Source organism: Hyaena hyaena, unplaced genomic scaffold (genome assembly GCF_003009895.1).
Source record: "Hyaena hyaena isolate Hyena2069 unplaced genomic scaffold, ASM300989v1 scaffold_332, whole genome shotgun sequence".
Lineage (NCBI taxonomy): Eukaryota > Metazoa > Chordata > Mammalia > Carnivora > Hyaenidae > Hyaena > Hyaena hyaena.
Window position 1 is genome coordinate 612,685 of NW_024080964.1, and position 26,906 is coordinate 639,590.

General features: G+C 39.2%; 1 protein-coding gene across 1 annotated transcript in view; it reads right to left on the reverse strand.

Annotated features, from left to right (window-relative positions):
* The window catches only part of EML6 (EMAP like 6), a 159,377-nt gene that overhangs the window by 82,453 nt on the left and 50,018 nt on the right, over positions 1-26,906 (reverse strand). Inside the window, exons 10-16 of the mRNA XM_039249179.1 lie at positions 26,188-26,400; positions 21,859-22,026; positions 20,730-20,836; positions 17,009-17,127; positions 14,615-14,801; positions 13,000-13,105; positions 5,631-5,724 (exon numbers count right to left, since the gene is read on the reverse strand). Of these exons, the coding sequence (XP_039105110.1) occupies positions 5,631-5,724; positions 13,000-13,105; positions 14,615-14,801; positions 17,009-17,127; positions 20,730-20,836; positions 21,859-22,026; positions 26,188-26,400 (994 nt within the window). The remainder of the gene's footprint in view (positions 1-5,630; positions 5,725-12,999; positions 13,106-14,614; positions 14,802-17,008; positions 17,128-20,729; positions 20,837-21,858; positions 22,027-26,187; positions 26,401-26,906) is intronic.

The following is a 26,906-nucleotide window of genomic DNA, read 5'->3' on the forward strand; positions in this document are numbered from 1 at the left end:
GGAGAAGACAGTTGTAAATGATATTTCCAATAAGAAGTTAATATCCAGAATATATAAAGAACTTACACAATGCAACACCAGAGAAAAATCCCATTAAAAAATGGGCAGGGGTGGATGGGTGGCTCAGTTGGTTGAGCACCTAACTCTTGGTTTTGGCTCAGGTCATGATCTCACAGTTTTGTGAGTTCAAGCTCCAAACTGGGCTCTGCATGCTGACCTCATGGAACCTGCTTGGGATTTTCTCTTTCCCCCCCTCTCTGCCTCTTCTCTGGTTGCACTCTTTTTGTGTCTCTCAAAATAAAAAATAAGTTTTAAAAAATGGGCAGAAGACCTGAATAGATATTTTTCCAAAGAAGACATACAGATGGCTAACAGATACATGAAAAGATGTTCCACATTACTCATTATCAGAGAAATCCAAATCAAAACCGCAATGAGATATTACCTCACATGCATCAGAATGGCTACTATCAAAAAGACAAGAAATAACAAGTGTTGGTGAGGATATGGAGAAAAGGGAATTCTGTGCACCACTGGTAGGAATGTAAATTGGTGCAGCCACTGTTGAAAATAGTATGGAGGTTCCCCCCCAAAAATAAAAACAGAAATACTGTAGGATGAAGTAATTTCACTACCAAAGAAAATGAAAACACTAATTCTAAAAGACATATGCACCCCTTTGTTTACTGCAGTATTATTTACAATAGCCAAGCTATGGAAGCAACCCAAGTGTTCATCCATATATGAATGGATTAAGAAGATGTGGCGTGTACAAACACACACAATGGAATACTACTCAACTATTAAAAAGAAGGAAATCTTGCCACTGTGACAATAGAGAGTGGTAAATGCCATACAATTTCACTCACATGTGGAATCTAAAAAACACAGCAAAGTAACAAATGAAAACACAAAGATTCATACGTACGGAAAACAAACTGGTGGGGAATGAGCAAAATGGGTGAAAGGGACTAAGAAGTACAATCTTAACATTACAAAATAAATAAGTCACCAATGAAAAGTACAGCAAGGAACATTGTCAATAATATTTTAATAATTTTGTATGGTGACAGACGGTAACTACACTTACCATGGTAAGAGTTTCATAATGTATATAATTGTCAAATCACTATGTTGTACACCTGAAAGTAACATAATGTTGTACACTAACTATACTTCAGTTAAATAATAAAATAAAAATGTTTTTAAAATTAGAAATGCTTAATGAAGTTTATACAGGTCAAATGAATGCTGTCTTAAATTTTCTTTATGATATTCTAGCAGAAAAGTAAAAGAAAAAAATTAGGGAGGAGAGATTTGGAACCTCTGTAGGATGATGCAAGCTGGGCTGAAGGGAGTCCATTATGCTATTTTCTCCACTGTGTAACTTTGTGTAACTTTGAAATTTTCCATAATAAGTTAAAAGAACAGGACAGACACCTCCAAACCCATTACTTGGGCCCCGTAGTGACAGGCAGGGAAAGGAGAAGGAATTGTTTTTGAACTTTGTCCCTTCGTTTCTTTGCAAGTCCAAAGTGAAGCACTAGACCAACACACTCCCTGGAAGTATCAGGAACAAGTAGGAGAGAGAGATAAAAGTTTAGATACAGAAGAGAAAATGTGCTTAACACCAAGAGGACAAATAAACCAGATAACCACGAGAGACTTTAAGCATCCAAAGATTTCTTGATTGGAGGAAAATCCCCACAGATCCTGAATCATTAAATAAAAACTTTAGAGAGAGGATGCCAGAGAAAACTGACAGGAAAATTGAGAAGAGGCATAACAGATTACATTTCTTACACAAAAACAAACATTGTTTTGCATTTATACAATGCCAAATATTTAGATAGTTGGAAAAATCTTTTTTTCAGAAAACTTTTTAGTTTTCCTCTGATTTCTCAGTGTCATTTTATGACACCAGTGTATTTTCTTTTGTGGCTAAAGTTCTCAACTGATGAATGATGGCAGGTAAATGATTACTTAAGGTCAATATGTAAATAAAGGACATTCATGGATACCTCTGCTGGTCTCCCTTTAGACACTTGTTAAATTTGTAGGGTAGTTGCCTATAATTTTGTCTGGAAGAAAAAAAAAATGGAAAGAGTTTCGGGTCCTAAACAGAAAATAAGAATATGGAAGACTGGGTTCTGTTGCCCTATTACAGGATGACCCTCATGCCAGAGTCATAAGCAATTCACCACACAGGGCCACACTGCAAGCTCTATCAGCAAGGCAAGAACAAGTGAACAGGGAGGGAATGTGTCTCTCCCAGAAGTCACGGGCAGCTGTACCCCAGGGAGCTGACTTCCAAATGTTCTATTCAGAGCCCTTCATTTGCTTAGAGGCCAAGTCCCATGTGTGATTTGTTTCCTCTTTTTTGGTGTGAAGGTGGCCCACAACTCAGAAGACTGAAAGGGCCCATCTTCAAACAAGATTGAAAATAGCTTATAACACAGAATAATAATATAGAATAAGCCAGGTAAGAGAAAGAGTGAAGCAAGATGACCTATTTTTGAGTGAAGAAAAGAAGCCAGTTCCAGAGCCCTATGTAGACCACCCCACCTAAGAATAAAAACGGATCAAAATACTAGACCAATATTTACTCAAGAACATATGCTAAAATGTTGGCTATGTCACAGGCAGTGTAATTGTGATTTTCATTTTTATTCCTGGTGCTTTTTTGGACTTTCTGACTTTTCTGTAAGAATCACACACTACTTTGAAAACAGAGAAAAAAATCAAGAAAAGTTATTCTAAAAAAGAAATACACATTTTCAAAAAGGAAAGTGAGAAAAGAAAGGTGCCAATTTGGTATGCAGGAGGCTTCGTCATATTCACTAAAGGTGTGTAAGGGTAGGGACCTATAATAAATCAAGCAACAAAGCTAATACAGAAATATATACACAACTGCTAGTTATGGGCCTACATTTTGTCCAAGGCTTTCCAGTAGCATAATTATTTCACATCAACAGCACAAGGTTAGGCACCTATCTTTTGCCTGCTGCGTTCAAACTTTCGAGATGAAGCACGTCAAGAATAATTAGTCATGTCTCCCATAGCCCTGTTACTGGTGTGTTAGAAATGTAATTAAAGAGACAGAGAGGCACCAGATTATCTCATAATTCGTCTCTGACACTGATACTAGGCCTTTTAACCACTGCCTGTAAGAGACTGACTGGTTATTCAATGGGTTACTTGTATGTTACACTAAACCGTGTGTTTTCTTTTTATGAGGAAAAAAAAAAGACTAAAAAATTCATTGGTAATGGAAGGAACTGAAATCTTTCATGAAAATTAGCAAAGAGGAAAAAAACTTGTTCCAAGGAATTGTATCATGCCAATCCTGAATTTCTCTAATTTCTCTGAGCTGATAAAGAAGCTTCAATTAAACATTTTTACAACTGAGGGGTGGCTTTTGAGAGTGCAGTGTTGTTCTGATGGCACACCTTCCCACTGGGCATGAGCAGCACTGGTGGTGACACCATCATGGCTACTGACGTGCTCGTCCCTCTGCGGGGAACTCTGGCGTCTGAGAGATAGGGATTATTGTAGACCGTCTGGCCAGAGCAGTGTAGCTGCCAGAAGCAGGTTCATTGCTAAGCCATGCTAGTGCCCTGCGCCGGCAATGATTTGACACACAGAAGTGCCAAGTGAGGGGTGTCACTGATTTGCCCATTTTAAGAGTAAATTAAGCCCTCTCAGGAGCTATGAAGACTCCTTGAAGCCAGTAAGGTACCATCAGTAAAGTTATCACCTGTTTTTCTTTGTCACTTCTTTCAGGTCCCAGTTTTTTTTAAAGATTTTTTTTTTTTTTTTAGTACTCTCTTCATCCAATTTGGGGCTCAAACTTATAGCCCCAAAATCAAGAGTTACATGCTCTACTGACTGAGCCAGCCAGACATCCTTATGCCCCAGTTTTTAAAGTTTCTATCCCCTTATGTATGTAACTTAAGGTCATAAATAGGCTTTTATTTATGTGTATGCTTATATTATATAAATGTATGTAAGTATTATGAAAATGGGCATTTATGTAAACATTTACTTATTTGTTATTTTACAATCATGTAGTCTTCTAAGAACTTTAGCAACCCTTGACATTCCTTCTTGGAAAGAGCCCTGGTTAATGTTACAATGCAAAAATATTCTTGGAGGGCAATTTTGCAGGTGTCTTGTTTTGGGAACGTGACATGAGGCTTGGGAGCAATTCCAAAAATGAAGTGTGTTACTAACATAATGGTGTTCAGTCACTTTGTCTTAATTAAATAGAAGTAACACTACCAAGCATATCAAATAGATACCTCTGAAATATTAATAAATATTTCTTTCTTCCATTTCTATGAATGTTTCTGGCATCCAACAGGGGAGCCACAGAAGGTTGCAGAGGGTTTTTTAGCAGGAAAATTGCTTTTCTGTTCCTTTGGAAATGCAGACACAGGCTTTGCCTGCATAATCTGCACTGCAGTTGGTATGTTATCAGAAATATTAAACTAAAATTTGGCACATGAGTCTAAAGGGAAAGGAGAGTTCTGATTAAGAGCTGAATCCGAGTGCCAATTGGGGGGGTGACAGAACATTGAGGAATACTTGACAGAGAGACCAGGAAAGCCCACTTAGGCAGTTTTGGGAGCTGCCATTTGCTGCCAAGAATTTCATCTCAATCGCACTTATCAGAAAAGCTTCTCTTTTTCTCCTAAGATGGAGTCCTCAGGGCTCCATCTGCTCCTTTGAGTCCCCAGCAACTGAGAGATCTTCGTTTACTCAATCAAATTTCAACCCCCCCCTTTTTTCTTCCTATTTAATATTGTGAAGGGAAGTATTAATTTACAAAGTGAATACTGGGGATCAAAGCCATTAACTTAAAATTGATTTTATACTGCAAGACAGAAAGATCGTTGGTTAATGTAGAGAAGAACTAGTGGAGAGGGAAAGTGATTACCCGTCTTGGGCAACAAATTCGATCATTGGGCCTCGGCTGCCAACCGTGCTGACCTCCGACCAGGGCTGGGCACACAGCTAAGCCCAGGGTATGTAGGAGGAGAAACCAGTGTTGAGACTTCGGGCTGATTCAGCAGGGAGGGAGGCTGGGGTCACGGAGGACAGGTGGTCTATAAACAGCAGTCGGGCTTGGAAAGTCTATTTATAAGACGGGGAGATTAGGCAAACAATTTGCCTGCTTTGAAAGCAAGTGGCAGATGCATACGATGGGGCCTCCCTTCCAGCATGCACCAGCCTCATGACAAATGGTACCTCTGACTAGAGTGACATTGATACTCCTTCACCAGATGCAAGACTGTGGAAAAACAAGGGACAGGCCCAAGTCGGAGAAAAGCTGCTTTTCTACTGCGGGAAAGAGCTTTGATAAAGACCGTGCATAGATTACTAAAAGCCAAGTGACAAGTAACTCCCTGGAAAGTCTTTCAGAATTTTCCAGTTCCCTGAAACAAACAATAACTGCTCTAAGTCACGTCACCATGAAATACTGCAGTACGTTTTCCCTCAGGTGTTAAGCTTTCTGCGTGAATTCCATCTGAGTCTGAAGATGAAATCTCACTAGAAAATGAAAACTAGTGACCTTTACTGAAGCGAGATAATCGGCAGGATGCTGCAGGACCTCAGCACCTTCTTACCTTGTGGTGGCTATCTTTTCTCCCTTTTTCCAGTCCCAAAACACAATACTGTGAAAATCGTCTAAACCAACCGACACCAGACATTTTCCATCAGCTGTATGAAAACAACACAAATGTCAAGTGACTCATTTCTTCAGTGAAACATCAAAACACTTCATACACTGTAACAATGAATATAAAATTGATCTTAAGAATATTACTTAGGGGGCGCCTGGGTGGCTCAGTCGGTTAAGCATCTGACTTCGGCTCAGGTCATGATCTCACAGTTTGTGGGTTCGAGCCCTGCGTTGGGCTCTGTGCTGACAACTAACTCAGAGCCTGGAGCCTGTTCCAGATTCTGTGTCTCCCTCTCTCTCTGACCCTCCCCTGTTTACGCTGTCTCTCTTACACACACAAATAAATAACAACATTAAAAATTTTTTAAAAAAAAGAATATTACTTTGGCTTTAATACGTTAGAAGTATCATATACTGAAGGGACCTCACTGAATGAAATGCATAACAGTAATGGTTGAGCTTATTAATGCACAACAACTGGTTGCTGAATTAAGTCACTGATCTAACATCCACACTTGATCTTAGCCAAAAGGCCGAGAGGCGATCATCTAACATTCCAGCGTCAGACACAGAGCTGGGAGAAGCCTCCCGGGTATGTCTCAAAAACCTTGTCTATTTTATGACAAATCTCATGACACTTATTCAAAGAACTATTTGGCTTTGTGACTCTATTTTCAGCTTTAAAAAAATGGGCTATTTAAACCTCCAAGATAAGAGCATTCATAGAAAATTTAATTTCAAAAATTCTTTCACAAGATGATTTTGTAATTAAAAAATCCTAATCTCTTAGTTTCCCTATTTTAATAGGGACTTAAAAATACATTTAACACTATTTTAAATGTAGTAGACTTATTATAGGACATTTAGAAACTATAAAGGAAATTTATCAACCACTGCAATTTATAGGCCTACCTTTGGTGTATTTCCTGTCAGTTTCTCTATATAAATGTGCTTTTAAAAAACAAAACAAGGCTGATGATGAACATAGTATTCTCTAATCTTTTTTCATGTTACATAGTGAACATTTTCCCTTAGTATTAAATATTATTTATAAGATTACCAATGGCTACTATAATGTAGACACTCAGATTGTTTTCCAAGAAAAAAACTTTAAAAAGTACTTTTTACATTCAATTAAATTTGAAAACCAAAATGGTTAACTTGCTCTTTCCCTTCAAGACCAAAGAAGCCGTCGGGCCTTTCCTTTGCTGCCTCCTCACAAGCCAGATTCTTGGGAGGAGTGTCTGGGGTCAGTGATTGCACCCCAGCTTCGTGCGGGCTAGAGAAAGGATACAGCGACCAGACTCAACATGTGTCAGTTGAGCAGAGTATCCTCCTGGTCTACGGAGGACCCACAATATGACAGGATAAAGAAACACAAATGTGTAATAAACAATTTCTCCCCAGTCTCAACTGGTATTTTTTTTCATGTTTTATTTATTTCTGAGAGAGAGAGGCAGCATGAGCAGGGGAAGGTCAGAGAGAGAGGGAGTCACAGAATCTGAAACAGGCTCCAGGCTCTGAGCTAGTTGTCAGCGCAGAGCCTGACGCGGGGCTCGAACCCACGAACTGTGAGATCATGACCTGAGCCGAAGCCGGTCGCTTAACCGACTGAGCCACCCAGGCGCCCCTCAACTAGTATTTTCAAAGATAGGTCTGGAGTCGATGCCACCTTAGAGTTGCCAGGGAAAATAAAGGAAGCCTACTTAAACTGGAATTTCAGGTAAGTAATGAATAATTTCTTATTCTAGATCCATGTAATATTTAAATTCTGTATTTATACTTATATGACATGGGACATACTTTGTATGTATTAAAATTTATTTGGCTTCATGCATCTCTGTTTGGTAAGCCTGGTAATGCTCCCCAAATGCTAACCAATGCCCAACCTGTGAGTGCCCTTACTGGGGCTGGACTGTTCCCCAAGCTACCAGAAACCATGGTCTGTTCCTTCTCCGGAGGAGGGAGCAGATCAGAGAAAGGAAGAGCCTGGCTTCATAAACAAATCCTCCTCAATCCTGGACTGCTGCTAAGTATGAGGCAAGGATCTGCAAGTTACATTAACCCTTTCAAGCTACTAGGCTCAGTCTTGGAAGAGACATTCATGCTTTCCAAAAGTGTTAAATTATCAAGTGATTACTATCAACAAATGTGTTGATCAGAAGTGATCACAATGAATGATATGTCCTTATGCTGAACTGTTACCAGGCTTTAAGTTATATGAGGTTTCTTTCCTTCTTTTTTTTAAGTAGGCTCCATGTCCAGCACAGAGTGGGGTGGGGGTGCGGGGTTGTCAAATTCATTACCTGAGCTGAGAACAAGAGTTGGACTCTTAACCAACTGAGCCAACCAGGTGCCCTGCAAGGCCTCTATGCTACACGTTTGGGAGATGGGACTGGTAATGGCTTCCTATTGATTACCAGTATTACTCTGTCCATACCTCTTGGGATGGCCTGGTTGTACTTCTACATTAGGATACTTCTGTATTTTGATGATTTGATTGGTTGATTGGAGCTTCCTCTCCCTTTTTAGATTATAAACTCTGCTAAGGCTTACAGTTATCATATCAAATTTCCTCTGTGATCCTCCCACTAAGCTAGTCTCCAATGAGACTGGTGACACTGAGGGATGATGAGGGAGATAAAGACAGAATGAGTATATGGATGGTATGAAGGGAAAGAAATGTGCTGTTATCTAGCCACACAAATTTTAACTGCTTTAATTATCACTTCTTTAAAAAAATGGCACTAGTATTCAATGTTTTCTTCCATTTATTAAGTCTACATTTTGTGTTTTCTTTTGTAACCTGTGTAGCTCTATTAACATGTCCTTAGATGGTAAGCATCCACACATTTTTTAAAAAATTTATTTCTGAGAGAGAGAGACAGTGTGAGCAGGGGAGAGTCAGAGAGAGAGAGGGAGATGCAGAATCTGAAACAGGCTCCAGGCTCTGAGCTAGCTGTCAGCACAGAGCCCAACGCGGGGCTCAAACCCACGAGCCGTTAAGATCACGACCTGAGCCCAAGTCGGATGCTTAACCGACTGAGCCACCCAGGGGCACCCAGCATCCACACATTTAAAATGGCACTTCAAGTTTTATGTCTTTTGAAGAAGTTCTCAGGGTACATTAAGTTTTTTGGCTTTTTACTGGAACTTCTGCAAGGCCCCATCAGCTCGTCTTCACAGTTACATACCTTTCTACCCCAGTCCGTGACTATGAGGAGAAATTGAGAAACAGTACAGATGCAGGGGCACCTTGACAACCATACCTCTTCTTTAGGATAGTGACCTTTTCTAAAATTCTGCAGGTGTAGGCTATTTCTGCATACCACACGGTGTGCAGCAGAACTAGCTACCTTTTTATTTTTTTCCCAGTTTTCACACCCTACCCATTCCCCAAAGAGACTTGGTTTCAGCTTTGAAAATCCACTGTTCCTTGACCAGTTGGAGTTGTTTTGTTGTTTTTTAGACATACTTTTAGAGTCAAGGTAATGTCCTTTTAAATCTTTCTAGTCACAGTATGTATTAACTATGGGTATTTTGTGACAAAGTCCAGAAATAATTCTAAGGCATTTAATGCCAACAGTAAAGGGCATGTTACAAAGAGAGAATTTCTACCAAGACAATCCAAAGTTGGTCCTTGCATTCAGGGCTCATAAAAAATGCATAGGTTTTCAGAATTGAACACAGTGAAATCCAGTTAGTCCTAGAGGTGCCCTTGGGGAAATCAGTATTATTCAGTGAAGATTTTAAAAATATGAGGATGATATTAAACTAAAAAAGATTTATGTGGCTGAACCTTTCTGTTTCTAATCTGGTTTTCTATTCATGTGGAAGCACCTTCTATCTTGTAAGCACAAAAACAAAGATGGCTCTATTTGCCCTAGACAGTGCTAAGATGTTCACAAAGCTAACCGAGTTGTTTAATTAAGTGAGATAATATAAATTCATTCCTTCTTGTTCACAGAGAGTTATGGATTATATTGTAAGAAATGCTTCTCATTAAAAATGTCTTTCCATTTGCTGTGGAACGGCGGCAAGTATTGATTAATCTAAACCCCAATGTATAACTGCTTGTTTGTTGTCTAGTTTTCACACCATTTGCCTGATTTGTATTTCCATACTTCTTTTTTCTAATAAAGGACAAATGTACTATCAGGTCTCCACAGAACCCACCCCAGTGAGCTGGCTTATAACAGAAGGGTGGATAATAGGGGGTCCTGAGGTACACAGATGGTGCCACCAGCTAGGTGATGACCAATGTTGGTGCCCTGTTCATGTGGCTAAATAGGGAAATCTAAATCATCTCCTGTTTTGGCATTTTGACTTAAGCTACTCACTTTTCTATCACTTCACCCCCCCCCCCCCCCCCCCCCCCCCCCCCCCCCCCCCCCCCCCCCCCCCCACCGCGCAAGTCACTATTATCTGGGCAACAGAGAATATATGGTAGAGACTGAACTATCCTTTTTGGCAGAGAATATTTTGTATCACAATATTCCTTTATTTGCCCAAAATGGGAATTAGAAGTAGTGACAGAATCACCTTCTCAACCTCTTTCTGAAACATCTGGTTTCTCTCCCCAGGTAACCGGTATGAGGGGTTACCTTATGGGGGAAAGATTTCAAAGTTCATTTAACTCTCTTGATCTTTCCTTCTACAAAACTACTAGGCCCTGAAGAGAGAGGGCTTCTTGGAAATACAGAGGTCAAGTTACTGGGTACCAACTTATCTCTGTTCGAGGTCTTTGATCAACATTCCTCTAATGCCTTCCCTAAAGGTATGTAAGTAAATAGGCACTTGATCTTGTGACGTATCTAAATTTAAAAACCAAAAACTTAATTCTATAGCAAAAAGATTCTAATGATTATTAAATTCTATTTAGATTCTATATGTTCTATAGAATATATTCTAAATTTCCTGCCACTCTGTTCCTATGTTAATTTACATACACACGTTTTCAGTGGAAATCAGTGAATTAATGCTATTTTGAGGTCTATTTTTTTTCTCACTTGATACATAAAAATATGTATGAAATACACATAGTCTACATACTTGTCATTTTGAATTATAGCTTTTATTATATGGTGCCAAATTGTCTGTGGGAGTTATTGAGTCAATTTTTAATGTTGCCAAAAATATGAATACCGTATATTAGATTCTCCATAATTTAGTGCACATTGAAGTTTTATTATTTTATTTATTTTTGCTACTTTAATGGGTGTCTTACTACTTTTTCAGAGTATATTTATTAATACAAATTTTATATTGAGTATACACAGATGTATCATCTAGCAATTAACTTTAGGAAAAAGGAAGTCTGGCTATTGAGGAAATAAGCGGAAGAAATTCATTCACATTCTTAGAAGAGAACCATGTTTGAACTCAAATTATGGTTTCCTTTTAGATTTTATGGTTTTACCAAGGATGTATGACACTTCAAGTTGAAAACTTGAAGTCCATCAAACTTCTGGAAGTTTAGGACTTTGTATTTCCTGTGACTGGGTGTGTTATCTGTGTTTCCCAGTGTTTTCGCTTCCTCAGTACTCACGCCTTCTTGACCTCACATGCTTGCCAGTGTGGTGAAGAAACTCTTAGGCCTTAAGTTTTACTAGTTCAATAACCACAGAAAGTACTGAGTAACTCCTAATAATAACGTAACAATTCAGATTTCTATAGTAGTTTACAGTATGTGAGGATGTGCGTGTCACAAAAAAATTGCCCCAAACTGTTCCATATTATTATAGGTGAAAAAATAAAGCTAATTTTCACCCAAACACAGTTTACAATGTCAAGTTCTAGTAGTAATAGTGAAAGGCAAGACAAAGTACATTAAGCAAAGCCTCGTTCATTCCTTTACATTTTTGGAAAAGCTTGTGTGTCTAGAGCGGTACAATATGTGCAGTGGGGAAGAGAGAGCTGGGCTCTGCTGTCCAAGTAGCTTCTTGTATGAGAAACATTAACGCAGACAGCTACTATACCACATGGACTCTAACAGACAGCACGAGAGCAATGACAACCATGGGGTAAGAGATGTAGAAGAAAGGATGGGTTCTTTCTCCCTGAAAGGTTGTAGGAGAAACTTTCAGCTTGGTCTTAAAGGGTGGTAGGGCTTGAACAGACACATGGCAGCAACATGAACAAAGGGACACAGGCAGAAAGGAGGACAGTCCCGCATTTAGGGAGATGTAAAGGAGCATGAATGGGTAAGTGGGTACAAACACTGCAAAGGAAGGCTGAGGCCAGATCATGGAAGGTCATGAATGTCCAACCAAGGGCCCTGCCCTGAGTCAGTCAACTGAGCTGAGTCCACAGGGTGGCAATGTGACTGTGCTTCCAGAAGACTACAGTCTGGGTACGATGGACTAGAGAACGTGGGAATGGAATCAGAGACCAATATGGCAGAGATGAGAGGGACTTTGGGCTTGAGCAAGGAGAGTAGAGAGTGAGGGATGTAGAAAAGAGAATGGGGTTGTGGAGTCATGGAATTTAATGACTACCATTACACACACTGCACATACTAAACTTCTGAACGGGATTTAGAAAGAAAGAAATTATAGAATCAGTTTTCGGTAAAAAGTTTATAATTTTTCTATTGATCTAACTTCTACAATTGGGCTTAAAAACTCTAGGTAAAAATACCTTCTACAGGCCCTTATTCTCCATTCTAACTTAAAGAAATGGCCTCACCCTAAAGAAAATTACATTCACCAGTGAGTATTCTAATAGCCCTATGTTCAAATTTTAAATTAAGGAGATGGAAAATCCAGTTCTATTTTTTAAATATGAAATTTATTTCCAAAACACATGTGTTTCTAAAGTGGCTCTCTGCAGAGAATTTGCCGCCTTCCCTCCAGTTCTTTATATTTTAAATTGCAAGTGCTGTGCTCCACCTCTTTGGGGAGATGAAACTGATGCTCTGAGTCACTGACATGCATTTTCTTTCTTTTTTTTTTTTTTTTTTTTCAGGCATTTTCAACGAAGATTTTCTGCAGCAACAGCTGCTCTGGATCTCAAATTGCTCAAGCGAATGCAGAACACAGTGTGAGCTCTGGGTAATGACTTGGGAGACAGGAAATGAACAATACCAGGTAAAGACGTATAACTGAAAGGCCAAATATTTTTTTGTGTGTGTTTGAGATATTCACATATCGGATTTCCAGTCTAAGACTGGGTAGCTAACATACAAAGAGCTTACATTATTATAACAAACAGAACTCAACTAAACAGAAGGTTGTAAAACAAAAACCGAAACAAAACCCAGCCCTAAGTAAATGCAGAAGCATCAATGACTGCAGTGGAGAACTGGTGCTTACCTGAAAAATCAAGTGCACACACTCCTCTCTGATGCTGTCCTTTCAGTAGTGACAAACATTTTAGAGTTTGTGTGTCCCACACATGAATAGCAGCATCTCTTCCAACCTTAAATAACAGGATGAGTATAATTAACTACTTATAAATTATAACAAGAATGATTAGTCATTCTTTTTTAAAATTTTTAAATTTCTCTTTATTTATTTTAAAATGGTTTATTGTCAAGTTGGTTTCCATATAACACCCTGTGCTCATCCCCACAAGTGCCCTCCTCCATGCCCATCACCCCCCTTCCCCTCTCCCCCACCCCCATGAGCCCTCAGTTTGTTCTCAGCATTCAAGAGTTTCTCATGGTTTCCCTCCCTCCCTCTACCCCACTCTTTTCCCCTTTCTTCTCCCCCATGGTCCTCCGTTAACTTCCTCCTAATACACCTATTCGTGCAAACATATGGTATCTGTCCTTCTCTGCCTGGCTTAGTCATTCTGAGAGTTCCTTAGGGTCAAGTGCTTCTCAGATATCCACACATTTGGAGAGCAGGGAGACAGTTGGAAATCATCTGGTCTGAATCCATTATTTTCCAGATGATACAACTGAGGTACAGAGAGCCTAACAAGCTTGTTCTGGCATCATACTGGGGGCCAGCCCAGCCTAACTTGGTGGATGGTTCCCAGTGGAGATATTTTAAAACTCCAATTCAAACATCCACCATGCTTTCTGTAGGAGTTCTAGATTTCGCTCTCCTACCTTTCCAATTCTGCATAAGATTCCACTTCTTGGTCAAGCAAGTCACCTGTGCATTGTTATGGCACTATCCTCAGAGTTCTTTCACCCATCTCAATTATTTTACTCATCCCAAGAAGGCCTGGCCCTACCTTTCCTCCCAGGAAATTTCCTCCCAGGAAACAGTTTCATGGCCTACCTGTTGTTAAGGTGGATTCTTCTTGAGGGAATACAAGCTTCTTTCACACTAATCCCCAACAACATTTTAAAAGTAAAATGGTTTTCCTCGCTTAATCGTAAGGGAAAAAATAACTTTGTTGGGTTTAATAACTATAAAAGGGAAAACGGGACATAAAACAATGCACATAACTACGCAGAATCCAGCCAACTCCTACACTGGTGTCTGGAGCCCCAGTTACCCCTGGAATGGTTATTGGTGTACTGGTTTGTCACTGGTCCACCTCACACTAATTACAGTATAGAATGTGGTATATTAAGTACACACGTTAAGTTTTAAGTTTTTACAAAAATAACTATTCACTAGATGTTACACTAGTACTCAAAGACGGTTCATTCAATAAACATTTATTGATTACCTAGGATATACTAAGTACTGGATATACAGTGATAAGGAAAATATATTATGACTACATTCATGGAACTTATTTCAGTTTTAGCTAATCCTGTTTCGCATCAGAATGAAATCCCTCAGAGCCTTCCCAACAGTGCTGTAATGTATTGGTTAATTCTTCTGCCATCATGAAGTGACCCAGCATTCACTGAATCTTCAGCTTCTTGCCTCTTGTTTGTTTCTACCAAGTATTTCTTGAATGTAAAGCAGATTCAAAATGTTATCCTCTCTGACTAGGCCACCATCTTAGAGGAGAGCTGCATACCTGCCCGGTGGCCACGTAGTCTTTCACTGGATGGATGGTCAGGCTGAGAATGTCATCATCGTGCCCCAGGTACAGCCTCTGGGAGTGTTGCTGCCTGTTGTACACAACAGCAACTGCAGCAATGTGATAGACCACCTCTCCAGTTTGTGTGTAGAACAGATTGTTTCTACAGTCGTAGCCCCTGTAGCTGAAGCACAAGGCATGCACAGTAGTTGAATGAAGGGCAAATGAACAGAGCAGGAGAGGTCACGAGATAAAGCGAACATGTTGATATGGACATGCACAAGAAGAACCCCAGGGATCTCCATAGCTGCCTAGGACAGTCATTTTCAACAGGGGTGCGAGGACCTCTGAGGGCATGTGGCAAATCCCTAACAGGTCCAGTGTGGGCAGGTAATTTTAACAGAATTTGTTTCTAGATCCTCAGCTACTATATGTGCTCTTTCTTCCAAGTGACCTGTCTGAGAATACATGTGCGATGGGGAGCAGGTTTTCCGTGGTCACCTCTGCTTTCTCAATCACCTTCCTGTTAGAAGGTCATTCCTCTTGTCCACCTGGAGTCTTATTGCGGGGTGTATTATCCTGGGGCATTGAACCATCCAGGAACACCAAAACAAACCCAAGTGTGGATGTTGAAAGTGAATAATTCCAACAACTAGATCTGAAATTCTTCTGTTAAGTCAAGTGACTTCCAATTCTTTGCTTTTATCAAAATCGAAGAGTGATTTAATTGAACTGACAGGTGGTAGAATAAACTATATTTTTGTGTGATGTAACACAATCATGAGATAGATCTGTCTGTATTGCAACAAGAATTTAAAGATTGAGTAACGTTGCTAAGATAAAATTGCTTCCATTCTCTTCTACTTACTCATGTGAATAAACTTTCTCTGTGCCTATAACTATGAAAAAATGAAAAATGGGAATAGAATCAATGCTAAACTGTCACAATCTAGCAATAATATAAATGTACATATATCTGAACTCAGTGAAAAAATCTTATTAAAATCTTTTTCAAATAAAATTTTTTACATTTAGTAACTACTTATTAGAAACTGTGCTATATTTATGCTGGTCTGATAAGCTTTGTACTGCTAATAGTTGTAATAAGAATTCAATCCAGAAAAGAAAGTTAACACTCGAAGCCGCAATGTTCAATAGAAATATTAATCAAACTATGTGGGTAAGTGAAAATTTTCTAATTGTCACATTAAAAAAAGGTAAAGACAGATGAAATTTAAGAACATTTAACCCATTATGTCTGAAATATTATCATTCAATCAATATAAAACATTTAATGAAATGTATTACTTTCTTGTTTTCATGCTAATTCTTCAAAATCCAGTGTGCATTTTATGCATACAATCCATGTGCGTTCAGATTAGCCACATTTCAGCCACTCAGTGGCTTTAAGTGGCTAGTGGATACCACACTAGCTAACATAAGTTAGAGACTTAGGATCACAGGGAATTAAATTTAAACTGCACTTATATACATTTCTTCCCTTACAGAAGGTTTGATAGGGTGGTCAACAAAAGGCTTTCAAGCATAAAAATACTACAATAGTGCAAGATTCATGGAATATCTTATGGGAGAAGTGGAACAGAAATATGAGTTCATGTATTTTTTAAATTGATGATGGTGGGAATCAAATTATCAATGACATTTAGGTTCCAATTGACCCAATTAAATGAATGATGTATTAATAAAACACTAGATATTATTTTCTTCACAATCATTTAATCTTACATCGAAAAATTTTACTTAACTTATTTATTAATTTTTTTTAATGTTTATTTTTGAAGGAGAGGGACAGAGAGCACAAACCAGGGAGAGGCAGACACAGAATCTGAAGCAGGCTCCAGGCTCTGAGCTGTCAGCACCGAGCCCAATGTGGGGCTCAAACTCATGAACTGTGAGATCATGACCTGAGCTGAAGTCGGATGCTCAACCAACTGAGCCACCCAAGTGCCCCCAAAAAATTTTAGATGTCAACCTCAAGCATGATAGGTTGTGTGTGATTTTCAAAATTCAAAATTATTTTGGGCATGTATGAGCAAAACTGTTTAAAGAAAATACTGTCCAAGGTGGAGCCAGCTAAATAGAGCAGGAGAAATGGGGATAACGGGAGCAGAAATGGGGGAAGACAATGGAGCTTGGTAACAATGGGCCACAGAAACATACCCATCACAGAAGTCAGTGAAGCAGGAAACATATAGATACACACATTGTTATGGCCACAGAACATCAACTGAGAATACCGGACAGAGAATCATGTTAAAATGTTAACTTCAGGTAAGTACACAGTGGAGAGAAGAGCCAGTCTGAAGTGGGTCAGCATCAAGAAGAGGGGACCCCACTGGTCTGCTCATAAGGCCAGTGACAGGCACCCACCCGTGTATGAACTGGAGTTTCAAGCTGTCCTCAGGAGCCTTTTCTCTTTTGAGGAAGGGCACTGCATGGTTTTTCTCTTTACTTTGTTGCTTTAGCTGAGGTAGATCTTCTTTGTAAACCTTAAAGCATAGCAGAAACATTAAGTTGAGACTCTTCAGGTTTCAAAATTATTAATATCCTGGCATTCTCAGGAGGTCTTTAACTGTAGGAAATCAAGTTTTTGAGAACATGAGAAGCTAAAAATGGCCACAAGAGACAAAGTAGGTCATTATATAATGATAAAGGGGTCAAGTTCATCAAGAAGATATAACAGGTTTAAGTATGCACCCAACATCAGAACACCAAAATATATAAAGCACATACTAGCAGAACTAAAAGGAGAAATAAACATCAATGGTCTAATAGTGGGAAGAGTCACTCTGAACAATGGATAGATGATCCAGACAAAGAATCAATAAGGAAACAGCAGATGAAGAACACTGCAGACCAAGTAGCCTAGAAGACATAACCAGAACATTCCATCCATCAGCAGCAGCACACACATTCTTCTCAGGATGCATCATATGTCAGGCCACAAAACACGTCTCAACAAAAAGAAATACTATCATGTATCATGTTTTCTGGCCACTGCGGTATGAAAGTAGAAATCAGTAACAGAAAGAAAGCTGGAAAATTTTTAAGTATGTGGAAATTAAATCACACACTTCTGAACAACCAATGGATCAGAGAAGAACTAAAAAAGAGCACAGAAAATTATCTGGAAACAAAAGAAAAGGGAAACAAGGTAACAAACCTTGTGGGATACAGCAAAAGCAAAGTGTACAGCTATATACACATACATTAAGAAAAAAGAAAACTCTCTGATAAACAACTGAACAACTTATCTTAAGGAACTGGAAAAAGAATACACTAAGCCCAAAGTTACCAGAAGGAGGAAATAATAAACATTAGAGTAGAGGGGCGCCTGGGTGGCTCAACTGGTTTAGCAGTGGACTTTGGCTCAGGTCATGATCTCACAGCTCCTGGGTTCGAGCCCCACGTTGGGCTCTGTGCTGATAGCTCAGAGCCTGGAGCTTGCTGCAGATTCTGTGTCTCCCTCTCTCTGTCCCTCCCTGACTCGCATTCTGTCTCTGTCTCTCAAAAAATAAACATAAAAAAAAGGATTACAGTAGAAATAAATAATATAAAATAGATAATAGAAAAGACAAACCAGAGTGGCTTCTTCAAGAAGATAAACCAAACTGAATACATAAGACATGAGACTGCATTTTCCTTTCTAATGAAGAAAACTAACTTGAAACATGAATCCCCAGGATTCAAGATTTTGAGTTTATATAATTTATATTCAGAATATGGTATTAATTCTCTGATAAATAAATTACTTGATAAGATCATCAATAAAAATAAATTATTTTGTTATAATTTTTTCTAAGGTAAGAAATCTCTTGACAAGTCGTTTGCAAAACACAGGCCTCATGAATCGTGGTGATCACTCTCTGGAATTATCTTCAGTCACAATCTTATGCATCTTGACAGATCAGACTCTGAGATTTAAAGCAAAGCTTGGTCTAACCTAGGACCTAAAATGTGCTGCAGATTCAGAGAACATTTCCTACAATTTAATTTAAATGCAGATAAAAAATTAATCCATTTCTCTACCATGTATTTATGCTCTACTATCAAGAGATATCAATTTAACACATTCAAAATGAAATAAAATCTATTAGTAATTGCTCATCTTCATAAGAAAAATTTCATTTAATAAAGCTATGTAGCTAGAAAAGTGATATATTATCATAATAAAGTCTCTTTGGGATTTAATAAAAAATCTTAGAAAAAAAAAGGAAGTCAGAAGATACCTCATTACGGCTTTGTCTACTGCAGATACAGTTAAATCTATAAAATCTAAAGTTAATTATCTGTCTGAGACCATCATGCTTTCTTCAGCTCATCAACTCCTCAAGAACACTGAATTCTGGTCTTGACATTTCTACTGCTTATTTCAACAAGTCTCAAACTCTGTGGACCTAAGACTCCATCTGTAGAACAGAATAAAACTTCCTGTTCAGAAGTAACTTAAGAACAAAAAATAATGTAAACCAAGTAATATAGACGAAAGCTTCAGAAACTAAGATACCAGGGGGAATATATAAATCCTAGGCATGGATTTTAGTATAGTCAATTCTTTTCATTCTTTTACTAATGCCTTTTTATTAAATAAAAAAATTCCCAACTAAAGATACTGCTTTTCTTTGTTTCCTAAATTTTATGTTCACTTTGCTTAAATCTCATGCCCCCTGGATATCAGGACACAATATTGTTTACTGTGTGCATATTTCCACATTACTCATTTCCTTTTAATCCTCATCTTTAGTTTTATTGCACAACTTATTGTATCAATGCACGGTCAAGCTGACTTAGTCATGAAGTTGACCCAAACCATCAGATGGACTGCCTCTAAATTTTCAAATACTAAGTCAATGAGTGATGATTATCATCTGGGAAGTTTCATTGCCTAAGCAGAGGCGAAGCCAAGCAATATGTAGAATGTACGCTTTGGAGAGAAGCCCAGATCCACATTCTTATCTTAATACTCTGGGTGAGGTGGATGCGGGCAAAGCAGTTAACATCTCAGGGCTATTGTGGGGTTGGATTTGGTGTATGCAAAGAGCAGGATCTGGTCGTGTACAGACACGTATACACAGCAGCTGCTCCAGGCCTACGGCAAGTCTCCACGGGCAGCACTGACAGGTGCTATGTCCAAAACCCGAAATCTTACTCCATGTTCACTGACAGAATCTGTTCCACATACTTTCGTGAAATGACAAGAAAGAAAATAGGACCCCTTCAGTTATCAACCATAAAAAGGTGAGAGTCTCCAGATTCCTGTGAAGGAATGTTCTCCTTAACACTCACTGTTCAGCACTAAAATGAAATGCCTACCTTCAAAAAACTAGGACCCAATTTGCTTATAATTGTGCAGCTTTTCTACTGGAGGTGATTTCAGACTGGAGAGATCATATGTATTGTATTAGGGTTTTGACTTTAATTAAATGGATAATGGTCTCCGTAAGAGAGAAACCAGCTCACTTGGAAACTACCATGGCTTTAAGGCTACCAATTCTGTAAAGAAAACATGCTTGGAAATTTAAAATTCTTTTTAATTAATTTATTTTGAGAGAGAGAGAGAACATGCATGAATGAGAGAGGGGCAGTGAGAGAGGGAGAGCGAGAGAATCCCAAGCAGGCTCCACACTACCAGTGCACAGAGCCATACATCAGGTTCAAACTCATGAACCATGTGATCATGACCTGGGCCAAAACCAAGAGTGGGATGCCTAACCAACTGAGCCACCCAGGCGTCCCAGAAAACGTATGCTTTAATGACCTGCTAAGAAAATGCAGAATCCTGTAGCTTACTTGCACATTTTTCTGCAAAAAATATTTTAGAAGCTTTAGGTGCTAGAGAGGCAGAAAACTCTGTCATGGGTCAATTGAGAAATCTGATACTACCTTCCACTAGAAAAAAAGTTTAATAATGTGTATGGGTAAAGGCCTTATTTTCAATCTGTGTTTAAGACAAGAAGTAGGTAATTTTCCTTATTCTTGTCTGGACTCTCTTCTTCCCAAGTACCAGCCATTTATAGCGCAACATCTAAATCCAGTGAGATCGGCATTCTGGGCTGTCAGGCATTTGTTAGGAGGCCCTCTACTTACTGACCTGGCGATCATAATTGATTTGAGTTTCTTGCTCAATATCAGAGTCCAACTCCGGCACGTCAGATAAATCTGAATCAGACTCTTCACTGTAAGAATCAGTGCCACCTTCTGCAGAAACACAACCCGTGAGACACAAGCAAAAGTTCTGAGACCCAAATTAGCTTATAAGTTTATTTAAAATATTTTCTTTCTTCCAGCAAAGTCAATTTAAAAAGTCACTGTATCATAGTTTTCCTTTATTGTAGGTTCTTAAAACATCCCCCCCCCCCCCCTTCATCTTTTGGTTAAGTTCAGCATACCCTCTCACCCCCTTATAGTAGCATTAACAGACCTGGACAATTCCCACCCCCTCACCCCCCTCCAGCAGATGGAACTCATTGCTATACTTCCATAACAGATCTTTGGGTTTTAAATCTTGCTTTGAAAAGGGGCTGAGAGAGAGAGAGAGAGAGACAGAGACAGAGACAAAGAGACAGAGACAAAGAGACAGAGAGAGACACACAGAGAGAGAGGAAGAGATAGAAAAGGAAAGGCCAGGGGAAGGCTTTACCAAAATGAAGGCGGAAGCAAAAGGAAATCTAACCACTTAGTTCTTAGCCTTGTGCCACATCCACCAAGTGGCCATTACTGCCATGGTCAAAACCCCTGCAGACACCATCCCAATGAAAGCATTTTCTCACATGGTTTCAAATTTTATAACCTGATTACTCCCGCTGGCATGACAGTAAATAAAAAGACTACACATCCACTCAACTGGAATACATCGGTCCCAACTGTGGACCATTCTTTGAACTTCATTCTGGAGCTAAATCTTCAGGTCACTCTGACCCTCTGTCCCCCTGCAGTCTGACACAGTAGACCCACCACAGTTATAGTTGCCCTATGCAGGCTCAGATAGATTTGTTCCTGACATCCTCAAAGGCTAATTCCTCATGTAAACCTTCAACCTTCAACTAACTCACATGTATCTCACAAGTTTGTCTTTGCTTTTAATTTTAAATTTTATGATAGGAATGAATTTTTCAAAAATTGCTTTAACTCTTTATCTCCAGGAGAGATGTTAGAATGTTCTCTGAAATTTTTATTGATCAAAAAAAAAAAAATGCTTGAAAGATTATAAATGGTTTTACCCTGGGGTGCAGTTTCCAGCAGACCGTTGCTGACACCTTCTGGAATGAATCTCCACTGGAAAACCGAGTGGTCTGCCCCTCCTGTGCTCAATACCCACTGAAAGTCATGGGACCAGCGCACGTTTGTGACATGTGCAGAATGGCCCACATACTTTCTAAATTTGGCTCCTGGAAAGATATTTTGAAAAGATTAGTAATGCAGAAAATACGATTCACTGATTTAAAAATTATATTATGATTCATGTTGGAAAGTAAAATTTTTAACTGTATTAGAAAATATAATTTCCAGTATTATATATCTTAATAAGCAAAGCCTCTCAAAATTATCTCAATTATTCCAGTATGGATTAAGCTAAAAATGGCCTTAAAATTTAAGTCGTGGGGCTGAAGACATATCCGAACCTATTCCAGATAATGGCTACTGCTTCACTGATTCTGAAACTAAAATGCTTAAGAATGATTATCTCATACATTCCTATTTAAATACAAGATCAGACAGGTGGTCCTTTGCAACAGGGAAACAATCATTGTGTGAAAAAAAAAAAGCCACAATCAAATTATTGTTCAGGGGCATGTGGATGTAGAGCTGGAAGAATTAAATTTTGTTCCCTGATTGCTTTACTTAGTAAACACCATCTCCAGGTCATGAATGCAGAAGAAAAGCTATTTGCACTTATGGTTGTAGCTGAACGACTGCAGTAAAGTCTCCAGTATATGGCTGGTACACGGCAGCACGAAGGAAGTCAGGGAAGTAAGCAGGGTCCATCCTATTGTGTGGAGGCCTCGTACTCCAAAGGCTACGGGAGATTTCAGAGGGCCAGCATCCTTCCTTCAGAAATAACTCTACCTACTGCAGGCCCTCTAATGGAGTCTCTTTAATAGGGGAGAAAGCCATCTATTCGACTAAAAATGTGTTTAAAATTCAAATACCCGTTGGAGAGGTAATGATTTTTAACTTGTATGAAGGTGAAAATGACCATGCTATTTAAATACCACCATCAAGCTGCCCATTCTGAGCACTCCTGTTACTGTTTGCTTTCTTTTTCTTCATGGCCTTTCTCACCAGATGTGTTTACACTTTGTCTATTGACATGTCCCCTCAGGAGAACAAAATCTCCATGAGGACAGGGATGTGTTCTTGTTTTATTCATTAATGTAACCCCAGCCTCTAAAACAGCATGTAACAAATATTTATGGAATAAATGAACACCACATCCATCTCTTCCCAGGCTTTCCTTAGGACAGTGCACTTTTTAAGGCCTCTCTATGTATGTTCTCTGAACCACAGGGAAGGCTCTTGTCTCTCTGCTGGTCCTCTCTCCCATGCTTTAAGTACCCACAACTGTCGAACATTTGTCTTCTGGCCTCCAATCCACTCTAGACTGCAGATGGCCTATGTGCCATGTCCACTTGAATGTATAACAGGTGCCTCAAACTTACCATGGACAACACAGTCCAAGGAGTATCCCTTCCCCTTCTCTCTTATGTTCCATCTCTCTTTCCCTCCCTCCCTCCCCACCACCTCTCTCTCTCTTTCTCTCTCTCTCACATACACACACACAGACATTTTTCTTGCTCATTTTCCCATCTTCATAAATGGTGCCACCTTCCACCCCCACTGCTCACGCCCAAAACTCACCCCTGGCTCCTCTCTTTGCCTCTATTCCCACATCCAATCCATCAGCAAGACCTTCAGTTCTACCTTGACATGGTTTCCTAACCTCATGCACCTGTCTCACATCTGTTCCTAATACCTTTGTCCAAGCCACATCATCTCTCACCTGGACTTATGTAAAAATCTCTTTACTTGAAGTCTTCCCTTCCCTGAACCATCCCACACAATATCAAAGTGGTCTTTTAAAAACTTAGGTGGGTCATGTCACTCCTCCATTTTAAACCCTCAATAGTTTCCTACCACACTTAAAAGAAGACCCAAATTTTTAACAGTGTCTACAAGGCCTTCGTGACACAGTCCCCACTGCCCTCTCTAGCCTCTGAGTACACTATGCTCCCCTCATTCATCACGCTCTAGCCACCTTGACCTTTCTGTTTCTGCACTGCCTCAGGCTCACCCAAGCTCTACTGGAGGCCAACGCTTTTCCCTTCAAGGCTCAGACTTTATGCAACTCATGTCTTACAACATCTAGGACATTTTTCTTGGGAGGGAGTTCTTCAAGGACTCTGTGTGTGTGTGTGTGTGTGTGTGCGCGCGCATGCATGCATGCACATCTGTGTGAAGGGTTAATGGGGCAGCAGTACATAGGTAAAACAGGAGATCCTCAGCCTTGAGCCTTCCTTTGGAGAAGGGGGATAAGACAAAGCAATGTCAATGAACAAGGCTTTGGATTTTTACCTCACGGAAGTGTCTGTGCCATGATGGTCAGAATGTAGTCTAAGTGACATCAGGGAAAATTATTAGCATTGATACCAGTTATTTGAAAAGATTTGAAAACTGTCGAAATGAATTTAGAAAAAATGGTTTGGCCATGTACAAATAATAACCATTGTAGTCATTTTCATTAACTGGGGAACATTTTCATCTAAATGCTGTGCAGAGTCCTATACACATGTAATTGTAAATGTGTCGATTAACTTGATTGAAAATTTTATTTAATCACAGAGGAAAACTATAATGTTTCCTCAGTCTCCACACTTCTCATGGCCACTAGCCACTGCTCCTAGTTGGGTGTATACAGGTTCAAAAGTTGGGTACCCACCACTGGTACAAGAGCCACCAACTGTTATCATTCCCTTCAACAATCTTCCTTTATAAACTTCCCCGCCAGTAGTTCTGGCACAAAAGGCCACAAAAGCCTGAATGGCTCTGAGACAAATTGCAAGATTTATAAACCATGTGCCTAGAAGAATAGAACAAGTCAACTTGCTATGAGAATATGGACCCTTCCACAGATTGATGGGGTGGGTTTTATTACTCGCACCATCCCGTCACTCAGCTGCCGACCTCCCCTTACTCTGCAGGTGTCTCCCGGCTTCCATCGTCCTCAGGGTCAGTTTACCTATCAGGGTGTCTCATTAGGACAGAAAGCACTATTCACCGCCTCCCTCCTTCTCCCTCATTCCCATCAACACACCCAGGATCTCCATTTTTAGACCTACATCCGCCTTACAAGGCTTGGGGAGACATAGGAAATACCAATTCTGGGTCAGTTAACTTCTTCCCTAGTCTTCACATGGGAGACCAACAGTATTGCTCCTGCCCCTGGTGATGCTTCTTCTCAATTCCCAGATCGGTTGCCTAACTCACGTTCTGCAAATACATTACTCAATCCAACAGGACACGCCCCAGTACTCAAAAGGGAGAGGAGGGTGTGCATTAGGCACGGTGAGGTAATTCTGTGCCTCAAGCATTTTAAACCGATGGGCATTCTGTCAAGTGTAAATGATGGTTTGCTGTGCGTTTTATGTTCAGTTCCCTACCCTAACTGCTGCTGCTTCGAAACTGCCAGTTAGCCGAAAATGACTTTCTGATTACATTTTTCAATCCCTTCCCTTTCTTAATTTAAAAATTTTTCAAGTGAACGAGTTTTCAGGCAACAGCATGTCCCTCCTAATCACTTTCCAAACATCGGATTTCCAGGGTGCTAGTGGGGAGTCTCAGAAAAGCCTGTGTATGGGCTCTGCTTTAACTCTTTAAGGAAGAAGACAGGGTCATTACATGGGTTAATTCAGTCACAGTCCACAAAGTCTAAAGATGCAACAAAAATTGAAGTGACAAGATTTTAACAGTAAGACAGAACCACAAAATGTGACAGGAGAGAGAGGTTTTCTGCATCAATCTTCAGACTCAAAAATCTCACCAGTTATGTAAACTGGGTCTGCAAAATTAATGCAACAAGGGAGCCACAAATTGTGTTATCACCAGAGTGTTCACTTTGAGGTTTTATCTAAAAAGATTTTGCTTTGCTTTCCATGTATAAGCACAATTAGCTGTGAAGCATAAAAGAATGTTAATTATAATATTTTAATGGAATATATAATTTAAATTATGAGTATTTATTCACATAAATAAAAATAAAACAAACTATGATTTGGTTAAAATGTGAAACATGAAGCTTATGAGTCACAAACTGGTTAGTAGTAACTCTGTGAACAAATTCTGCCTTACATTTGTAAAGCCCGTATTTTAGAACATCAAAAGTGAATGGCATCAACAACACATTTTACCTAAGGGTATAAAAGAGTAAAAATGAATATAGAGATGAAAGGAATAGTCTGCAAGAACAGGCACCAAGAAAATCAGTCCTAATTACACTGCGTATACTTTCTAGGTTAAATATTTGTTCAATGAAATACCTCTTTTGGCCTTACCTTTCTTGAGACAAGGAAATTTAAACAATTTAACCAGTCCAAAATCATCGCCAGACACCAGCACTGAGCTGTTGTAATTTGCATCCACTGAATTAATGTCAGTGACATCAGTGTATTTAGGCCAAATTCCACTCACTTCGGGGCCTTTCACACATGTCCAGGAGGCCCAGGGAATCCCTTTGATTTCTTCTTTACTTGTTAAAGGCTTCCCAGCTGAAAATAATCAATACATAGTAACATAATGTTACATTTAAATAAAAAGCGTATTCTAATTTGCTTTATTCCTTTTCCTTATAGAGGTCTACATGGAGGTTTAAAAAAGAAAGCAACTTCTATAAACCAAGGAAACTGTAGATTCTAACCTCTTTACCCAATTTGTGATGTTTTTCCCCAGCAGGCTTTAAAGAAAGTGTATGATCAAAACTCAGATACGGAGACAAGAAAGAAAATGATCATTGTACTCACTGTAACGTCTGAAACTACCAAATAGCTAGTATGCTATCTATTACTGAATGTCATATTGACTTTCAAGCCATCGTATGTTGTCAGATTTAGTCACCAGCATTTTGCCTGGATTTTAAAAAAGTTTATTCTGCACTTCTACTTTCATAATTCAAGGAACCATAGAAGTGATTTTTAAAAATTCAGGCTCAAAAAATTAGTATAAAAATTTAATGGATTTTAGATTTAAAAGCATTAGACAATGAAAACTCTAACTG